This window comes from Salminus brasiliensis, chromosome 7, assembly GCF_030463535.1.
Source record: "Salminus brasiliensis chromosome 7, fSalBra1.hap2, whole genome shotgun sequence".
In the NCBI taxonomy this organism is placed as follows: Eukaryota; Metazoa; Chordata; class Actinopteri; order Characiformes; family Bryconidae; genus Salminus; species Salminus brasiliensis.
The window spans coordinates 23,281,372-23,291,500 of record NC_132884.1 but is presented as its reverse complement, the minus strand read 5'-3'; the positions used below and the strand labels follow the sequence as shown (position 1 = coordinate 23,291,500).

The window sequence follows — 10,129 nt, the reverse complement described above, 5'->3', positions numbered from 1 at the left end:
GGCTGAAGACCGACACACACCTCCTCCGACAAGTGTGCAGCCAGTCAACGCCTCTTTTTCGAACTGCCGCCGATGCAACATCACTTGCATTGTTCATTGTACAAGTCTTTATGCATTTGGAATACCACCTAGTGTCCATATCAGAGCTACATATACCTGCTACTCCTCTTCTTCCTCTCACACAGATAGTGACCTGCCCAGCACTGTGTTTTTCCCTTGTGGCTGTACACTTTGCAGCAGCCTCCTCACTATACCCAGCTTGCCTCTCTTCACCAGCTCCCTGGACAGTTCTGCCACTTCCTCAGTGTGCATCCGACAGAGCAGCTTGAGCTCATTCCGGACAGGTCCAGAGCCGTGTCGCTCCTCAGCCCGCTGTACACACTCCTCCAGTTGGGCAATAGTGTGACTCACGTCCCCCGTGCACTGACAGAAGACTGTGAGCAGAGCATGCAGCAGTAAGGGCAGAGCCCCTAGCTCCTTACCACCAGGCCGCTCCAGCTCCAGCGCCCGCTTGAAGCAGTCTATCGCGTTCTGCTCCTCACCCTTCAGCAGCAGGCAACGGCCCCTCAGCAGCTGCAGCTCTGGCAGTGTGGACCCCAGTGGACATTGCAGAGCCTGGGCCAGGCTGACCAATGCCTGATTTACCGCCATTTCATCCACCATTAAGCTCTCCTGCAGAGCGTCCACTCCCATGTAGTAATAGACCTGATGGAGGAGAAATAAGGCGTGTCAGTGCCACTGCTGTGGTGGGAATGGTTCACCACCCAAATAATATCTAATCTAATATCTGTGCATTGGTCCAATGGATGTGCCTACATTCCTGCAGGTTACACCACCAAATCTTAGCTAATCAAGGACTTCTGAAATAGTTAGGAGGATCAGGCAGGTTCATTTAATGAGTTGGAAGTAAATTCTGCAAGAAGTTAGATCTCCAGGAGCAGGGTTGGTGACCACTGGGGTAGAGGGTGACTAATCTACTGTGCAGTCACTCACAGGTTACAGACAGTAAAAAGTGTGCCTATAAGGTGTTTCTAATTAAATGGTCAGTGAGTGTATAGGTACAAGTTGACCTCATATATGAGCCGATTTCTGATGACACCTTAACACAGGGATGTCAGACCCCAGTGAATTCATTAGCAGCATTAGAGGAGGGAAAACATTCATCCGTGCAGGTCTTTGGATCTCCATGGCCTTTGTTGACACACCTGTGCTACTGCATGATTAATATTAGTGGTAACCTAATGCAGGGGTTTCCAGTCCCGGTTCTACCCTGGAATATGCCTACCCTGCACATTTGGTGTTATTCCTGCTCTAACACATTTAGACTGAGCTCCACCAAAGTTACACTGTGCCGTAGCCGGTAGAGTGGCAATGACAGAGAGACATCCTTCTCCTTATTACAAGGCAATGTACCATCATCGTTATTTTAAGGTACAATTTTCTCATAATGTTGCTTTAACTGAACATCATAATATTTAGAATTTTGGAAAAACATTGAAATAATGAGAAAATTCACATTTTAACAGATTAATTACATGTACAATTACAGATAGATATCAAGATATCTTCTAAATATATTTTGTTCCATGTGTCTCACCTGCCCCATTTCCAGGTGGGTCCTCAGACATGGCCGGACACCCAGCACTCGCTCAAGGTCAGCGCGAGCCTCCCTCAGGTCCTGGCGATCAGGAATCCCATCCAGTCCCTGCTTAGCCCTGTCCAAGGCCTTCACATAGGCAGTGACTTTAAGCTGGAGAGAGTAAAAACAACACCAGCTGAAAAGTACTGTTCACTGCTGATGGTATTAGACAGAGTACACTTACACAGGTTAACCATATTTCCTATGGTTCCCATATTTATACTGATATGACATTACTGGATCAATTTTGTTCACCTGATTCTGAGAACTGAATTATTGTCTCTGAATGATTAACTCTGATCTTTCAGCTTCATGATGGCCTGCTGTGCTGTTAATACCCCTTTAGGGTCCCCAGCAGCTGACCCTAAATGTAAGTGCAACATCTGCAATCAACCGTATAACCATTAGTATACAGTTTCTTGTGCAACGCTGTTTGATGCAAAAACACATCTGGCTGAGAAAAAGCAGCAGCTATATGTCCCATTTCTTCTATCCTCCTGAGGCCTGAGTTTCCTATATGGTTTACTGACTATACAGATATATTCTGCACTTAGACTCTGATGCCAAAACTTCAGATCCATTAAGCTGAAGCACTCGTTTAAAAGAAGAGTTGTTTATTATGCAGAAACTGGTTATACAGGCAGCCAACCTAACTTACAGATTGAGCTTGATTGACATTTTGAAGATTTTCTTACCTTAGCCCGGGTGTAGTAGGCTTGCCAGTTGAGTTCTGCATCAGGCAATACATTAAGGGCCATGTTACAGATTCCTACTGCCATCTCATGCTTGCCTGACCGAAAAAACACACTGGCCAGCTGATTTAATGTGAATGCGTCATCTGTAGCCAGGTTAATACCCTAGAAGGACATCCAAAAACGTGTTAATACTTGTACAAGTAATACTACACTGTGTTCTTAATTTAGTGACATATGAGCATATTTTTTTCTACAGGTAACTTCTTTTTACTGACCTCAAATATTTATCCGAACTGAATGACATTTTTATAGGACGTGTAAAACTGACAGAAACATGTTTGTCAAAGCAGATGCACAGACTGATACTATATAAATATATAAAACGTTCAATTGTGTTCATCACAACAATATTCTGTGATTAATCATGATCAATCACAAGTTCAAATGCTAGCTAGACCATCCTTGCATTGTTGGTTTGAGCTGTTTGACCTGAACGACTGAACGGCTCCCGTAGCCACAGTTTAACCTGGTGTATTGCCCAGATAATCACTACAGCTTTGAACAAATGCCATCTCTGCCATTGCTCCATTCTTAGAAATGTGCACTAGTCTTCTTCTTGTATTTACTTTCTTGCTTCGACCCCAGACAGGTCTGACCAATAAGTAGAGAGAATGTTCACACATGCTTTGTTTGTGCTTGATTTTTCCCTGAGTGAAAACAAACCAAACCAATGGGAAAATGTTCACATTCACAAGTTTATATACTTGACCAGAGCAAGCAAACTATAGGTGTTTTATATATATATATATATATATATATATATATATATATATATATATATATAATTTTTTTTTTTTTTTTTTCCCCTTCTGTAACTTATTATTGCGTTTGTTAGATATGACTAATAGCTTGTAACTTTAAGCTCTTTCTAAGCATGTATGAACATCCCTTAAGGCTGGAGCACACCAACACACCAACAAACCTCTCCATCTGGTTGGGCTGCCTAACCTGTGCATAACCGTTGGAAGGCTGTATTTACACTGTTTTTAACCTGCAAAGCCACACCCCCATGTCCTTTCTTAGCTAATTATCCATTGTACTTCTGATATACCGTACCGATCCGTAGCATGAGAGGGGGTCGGATCCAGACAGGCCACAGTCATGCACCGCCATTGGAACAGTGGTGAACTCTTCTGTCCTCTCCAACATGAGACCAATGTAACACCAGGCAAGTGCTAGGAACAGAGATAAGCAAAGATGTAGTCAGCATAAACACACTGGCATAAATTTGACATGCCCTGAAAGATGTTTGGAGAGGTGAAAAATTAACAGGACTATGACACATGCTTTAAACTGTATGTGATCATGCAGCAGTTGTCAGGTAGTCTATGGGAATAAAATAAAATGACAGTGTCTCGAGGTACTCAAACACTGTGGGTAAATAATAACATGAACTAACGTCGAAATAACAGCTGAAGCATTTGTTACTGAATATGAAAAACCACGGCTGACAGACTTATGAGTGATCGATGGCGACTTTTACCTTTGAGGTGTGTTGTTTCTGAATTCAGCGTCTCTGTTAGCAGTTGTAGGCCTTTGTTGAAGTGACTGAGCCTGGTGTACTCCAAATCCTCGGAATCACTGACAATACTGTATAATCTGTAAAAACAAGCAGATTTTGTAGTAAGTGATCTCATGCCTGGAAGGAGCATAAGCAACTGCTTTGTGCCTGTTAGTTGTATTTGTAGAATTTGGTAACTTGACCATAAGACCATAAAAGTGGAAAGTAGTTGACCTTATGTGAATAGTTGCCATTTTAAAGTACCAGTTCCACTTCTCTTCTGTAGGTACCTGTAACGATTACAAATAGAAACACAGTACATGAAAATATATGAGAACACATGAGAATGAGCATCTAAACCTCATAATTCTACGATATTTGTTACATTATAAATACACTGATCAGCAATAATAATAACATCATACTCACTATCCATTATATTAGCTCCACTTTGTAGTTCTATAATTACAGACTGTAGTACATCTGTTTCTCTGCACACTTTGCCTTAGCCATGTTAGCCTGCTTTCTTCCTTTTCTTCAACAGTCAGGACCCCACAGGACCACCACTGAGCGTCACCAGAAATATCTAACCAACTGTGGGCAGCATCCTTTGACCACTAATGAAAGACTAGAGAATGACCAACACAAACTGTGCAGCAACAGATGAGCTTCTGTCTCTAACTACATCTACATCTACAAGGTGGACAGTCTAGGTCGTGTCTAATAGAGTGGACAGTGAGTGGACACAGTGCTTAAAAACTCCAGCAGCACTGCTGTGTCTGATCCACTCAAACCAGTGCAACACCCACTAACACGCCTAGAAAAATAACCTGCTCTGTGGTGTCCTTGTGGGGTCCTGACCATTGAAGAACGGGGTGAAAGCAGGCCAACAAAGTGAGCAGAAAAGCAGATGAACTACAGTCTGTATTTATAGAACTATAAAATGCTCCTATATGGTAAGTGGAGCTGATATAATGGACAAAGACTGTAAAAACAAAGAGGTGGTATTAATTAATTTGGGGAATCCTGTGGTTCTTCTACAACAATGCCCCAAGAATCTGTTTTTGACAGTTAAAAATAATAAAAAGCAGACAGAATTTACAGCATTATGTTTTAATCTATATACTTGTAAAGGCAAAGTCTCACCAGTTCTCCTCCATAGTGTAGTGCACGGTTATACAGGGTTAGTGCAGAGGTCAGCCTCTCCTGCTGTTCTTCCTCTCTCTCTAGCTGCACATCGTGTGGCTGGGCGAAAGCTTGCTCAGCCAGGCACCGGGCTGCTCTGAGCCTGCAGTCTGTCTGGCTCTCACCTGTCTCTGTACCCATGAGAGCGGCCACCCGCTCCAGATACTCACTCTCGTCCTGCTCACGGCCGAGCCGTCCACATACGTGGGCCAGGTTGGCCCAAGCATTGAGGTTTCCAGGGTCTTCCTGGCAAATGCTTCGAAAGACCTCCTCAGCAGTGTCCAGCTCGTCCAAATGATAGGCCAGTAGGCCCAGCATGTTTCGGACAGCGTACTGCAGCCTCCCGGTCTCACCTTCCAACTCAGCCCTCAGACTCTCCTGTTTGAGCTGGGTATTCTGGCGGCGGAGGGTTTCTGGTCCATCAGGCTCTCTGTTCAGATGAAGTGAAAGGTGAAAATGTCCAGGGATGAAGTCCAGTTCATCCATCAGGGCCTCAATGTCTTCTTCTGTGCTGCCCTCCTCCATGGCTGTGGCCTCGTCCTCACAGGCAGAAAGATACTTATGGCAGGAGGTGGACATGCACTGGAAATGTCATTGTGTCGTAATAAGGACAGGAAATACAGGTTTAACTCGGAGTTAAGACAGGGAGTGTATAAGTGAAGAATGATGTGGTTTGGCAAGTGCTTTCTTGTTTTCTCTACTAGGCTTCTGCAACAGCTGGCAGCTCTCTGCTATTTGGATTTGGGAATGGATTGGGTTTGGAAAAGAGGTGTGTTGACCATAATGCTTGTTGGTTCACATTAAAATGACACGCCTGCCATGTCATCTTAGAGTTCCTCTTTGTCTGCCATGAGACCTGTGTGGAACATGGACCTGTTGTTCGAACACATACCAGTGTAAATCCACTATATTAAATTTTCCTAAACAGACACAAACCACCATTTCAGTGGAGCACAGAGTACTTCAGAGTGGTTAGATGTTTACTTACAGTGGTAGCGATATTAACCAGGATATGCAATGTTTTGCAAAGTGAGGTTACATGTGTCTTCTAAAGTTAGATTCTATGTTAGATATTATTTGGGTAGCGGGTCATCATCAGCGCTGCAGCGACACTGACATGGTGGTGGCGTGATAGTATGTGTTGTGCTGGCACGAGTAGATCAGATACAGCAGTGCTGCTGGAGTGTTTAAACACCTGAGCATCACTGCTGGAATTAGATCAGTCCACCAACCAGAAATATTCAGCCAACTGTGGGCAGCATCCTGTGACCACTAATGAAGGACTAGAGGATGACCAACACAAACTGTGTTTATTGTGTTATTATGTAACTGTGATATTGACCAGGATATGCAATGTTTTGCAAAGTGAGGTTACACGTGCTTCTAAAGTTTTCTACGTTATGGCGATGATAGTGAAATAACAGTAAATCCAAAAGACCGCCTTTTGTATGCCTCCTTGGATCTCCAAAACTGTATTTTAGTGTCACAACTAGCGATTTTAGGTATCAGCTGTCAAATTAAAAATGTCATGTGATAATTTATGTGAAGTAGTTTATAGAGGCAATAAACATTTTAGACGTCTGGTTGCTATTACAACAACTGCTGTGAACAAAAAAAAGATTATCCACCATATAGAGCTTAATTTCAAACAACATTGACCCTGTTTACACCTGGTCACTTCATTTGACTAGTATCTGGATTGTATCCAGATGAGATTGTATCATCATGCATTTACATTTACGGCATTTAGCTGGCGCTCTTATCCAGAGTGACTTACAAGGTTACTCGTATTACAGAGGTGGGCCAATGTAGTGTTAGGAGTCTTGCCCAAGGACTCTTATTGGTGTTGCGCAGCATAGTCACCCAGACCAGGAATGGAACCCCAGTCTCCCATGTGGTGTGGTAGCTCACTGGCAGGTAGTGGTGTTATCTGTTGCGCCACACCAACCAATACATGCTGTAGACAAATGCATCTCCAGTTAATCAGACAGAAATCCGATCGCTTTGTGGGACAGAATATGCAAATTTCATCAACAATTATTACTGGTGTTTCTGTTGTACTGGGAAGGGTTTTACTTGTCGAATGTGTCTTGAAGAGATAGATGCATTCGCACTTCTGTAACGTGGCATCTCAGACCACCTCCTCAAGTGGTTTGAGTGATCTGTATTAATATAATGGTTTGATATATGTCTGTATTAAACACTGTTTGTGGGTGTTTCACTTGCATTTTATGTGGCTTGGCCTTATCCAGATAAAATCCTGATACCTAAGATGTACACAGTGATTTACAGTGATACAGGTCATTTTGTAAAGTCAGTGGAATTTTCCTTTAAGCTTCTTTCAGACATGACACGGCCTACATTTATTACCAAAGCTGCTTGCTTTAATAGATGATATAGTGTTAGTCCGGTATTGAAAGGATTTGAGAACGGTTGTGGTTTTGAAAAGAGGTGTGTGAACACACATGCTAGTTTACCCACACCTGCTCTGTCATCACAGACTGAGCCTTTGTCAACCAAAATGATCAGACCCGCCCACCAGTAATGGTGCAAGTTTGTTGTAGCCATGTAGAACCGCTGTATTTAGTTTCTTTGCACATGCACATGATGGGTATTCAAATAAACCATTGTAATGATGAAACTATGGAGGATTATGAGTTAATTGAAGACTTCCTGTATCACTGAAAGAGTTTGTCAAGTACATGGATGCAGGTCAGGTATGAAGGTATTTGTGTAGATCATTAAGCTCCTGATACCTGCCATGGAGCCCTTTTAAGATGACCCAGTTTTACTGCATAGCAGACATATGTCAGGCTTTACAAAGAGAGCTATTATAAACAACCCCCTTCAGCTGATGAATTAGAAAAAGCTCATTGTCTTTTATTCTTACACGTTTGACATTCACTTTGCATTTCCTCCGCTGACCACTAGATGTCAAATGAGTTCTTTGGGGAAAATAGTTAGAAGCCTTACCTTTGTACTAATTACTAATAGAATATGAAGCATGGCATTACCATTGTATTGGCATGAAATGTGGGCCTACCTCTTATCAGAGGGTAAATAGCAGTAGTTAGTGGTCAGTCACTATTTAGTCTTAAGGCTGACTGAATATTTTGTCCATCTGTATATTGTTTAAAACTGCAATTTATTTCTGGGCAAACCATTAAGAACAAATTCACACAAACATTTAAATACACTGACTTGAAAAGCTTTTAAAATATAAATGTTATATACATTATATACATTTTTTATTACATTATACTACAAAATGTTACTAAAATACTTAAGAAATTACTAAATTATATAGTATAAAAATATGTATTCTTTCAATGGGAGGACAGATGAGTTACTGACTGGCCCAATAGGGCCAGTGCCCAGGAGCCTCTGACTGACAAAAGTCTGAAGGCCAAAAGTGTCTGAGATACTAAAGTCAATGCACATCAGATGTAAACGTCAGTTGAACAAATAGCCATTGAATGTGTACATGTGAATAAGTGTAGAAATCAGACCCCCAGTGTTTAATATCATTGTATTTGCATGTGCTTTGGTAGAATGCATTGGTTTGGCTTGATAGTTTTCCTATCTTTTTTCAAATCTTTATATTTTCTCTATTATTTATTGTTGGAATACGACAAGCTTACGAAAATGTTTGTACCCAGGGCCCTCACAAGACCTATGGGACACTCTGATCTAGATAATTTATAATTTACATTTATAGCTCTTGCCAACAGCATCTGTAGAAGTAGTGATTGACTCCATATCTCAGCAGTACAGACGCCTTAAGGATCATCTATAAACTCCAGTAGCGGAAGAACCGAATATTCTTTAGAAACTGTTGAAATCCTTAATGCCTAAGTCTACAGTGAGTAATCATTTATTCCCCCCTGCTATTCCTTTTTCCCCTATAATGACTTTAGCAGGGAGGCGATCCTCATTGTGCAGCTTGCAGCTGTTTGATGATATCATCTTTCTGGGCTTTTGGTCTGCTGTAGTTGCAAAGTGACAGAGCAGTGTGCTCAAGCTACCCCAGTTTCCTCTTTTCCATTCCACTTCCGACAGACACATTCCATGTGTTTTATGTGTGTAATATTAGTAATACTTGGAGGCAGTCTCATTTGGAAGCAGCAGAAAGAAATGGAATTGCTTTTCAAGACTCTACTGGAAGGAGTCAGTCTCTTGTTTTGTGGATCATAGGCCATATATGGTTTCCTACCAGAGTATGAGCTTAACTCTGAAATACTGGCACTGACCCATGTGTTTTGTGAATGAAGTAGACCTGGCGTGAGGATGCTGTTTGCTGTATAATTAATGCATTCTTATGTGTGAAAGTGTAATTGACAGACAGACGTCACACCTTCTAGTCTGTCTGATGTTGATGTTGCAGGAGGTGTTATTCAGTGTGCCTCGGGTTAGCCTAATATGTCCGACGAGGTTGTGGAAGCACTGAGAAGTTGAAGAGTGAGGAAAAGATGACGTCTGTGCTGGGGAAGGGGATTACATTATAAAATATGATGTCCCTTTGGCAGTAAGTAAAGAATAAGTAAATATGCAAATAGAATGTTACGAAATGAAGATCACAATAAAAATATTAATAATAGTCACATAAACAAATAAGGTAATATATGAAAAAAACACATATAACTTTATTGTACTATTACATTCAATGTGGAAGTACTTTTGTACTTTAATTCAAGTAGAAATGATGATAGAGAACTTTTATTATGGACATATTTACAAATGGTATCTCTGTAGTTTGGTTTGATAGTTTTCCTATCTTTTTCTAAATCTATTAATTAATATCAATATTAATATTAATATTAATATTCATCATATTTTTTGTACCCTCAATGTCTCATTTTCTATATGTATCCTTACTAAAATAAGCCGGAAATGACAAATATAACTACGAGCAGCATATAACAGCATATAGTCTAGAAAATTAATTAATTAATTTAGAAAAAAAAAAACATAAATATAGACGTTCTCCCACGTAGTTTTGTAATCCGTGCAGATCTTACGGTAAGGCGTGTGGATTCTCGCCTATTATAA

The 10,129-nt window shown here is 41.1% G+C and overlaps 1 protein-coding gene across 1 annotated transcript; it reads right to left on the bottom strand.

The window, feature by feature from the left end:
* Positions 1 to 177: 177 nt before the first annotated feature.
* ttc22 (tetratricopeptide repeat domain 22) lies at positions 178 to 5,605 on the bottom strand. The gene is made up of 7 exons (XM_072683008.1): positions 5,042 to 5,605; positions 4,130 to 4,185; positions 3,878 to 3,993; positions 3,451 to 3,569; positions 2,335 to 2,496; positions 1,598 to 1,750; positions 178 to 705 (listed from the first exon to the last, which is right to left on the bottom strand). The coding sequence occupies exons 1-7, from the start codon at positions 5,603 to 5,605 to the stop codon at positions 178 to 180; spliced, it is 1,698 nt and encodes a 565-aa protein (XP_072539109.1).
* Between the last annotated feature and the right edge of the window lie 4,524 nt (positions 5,606 to 10,129).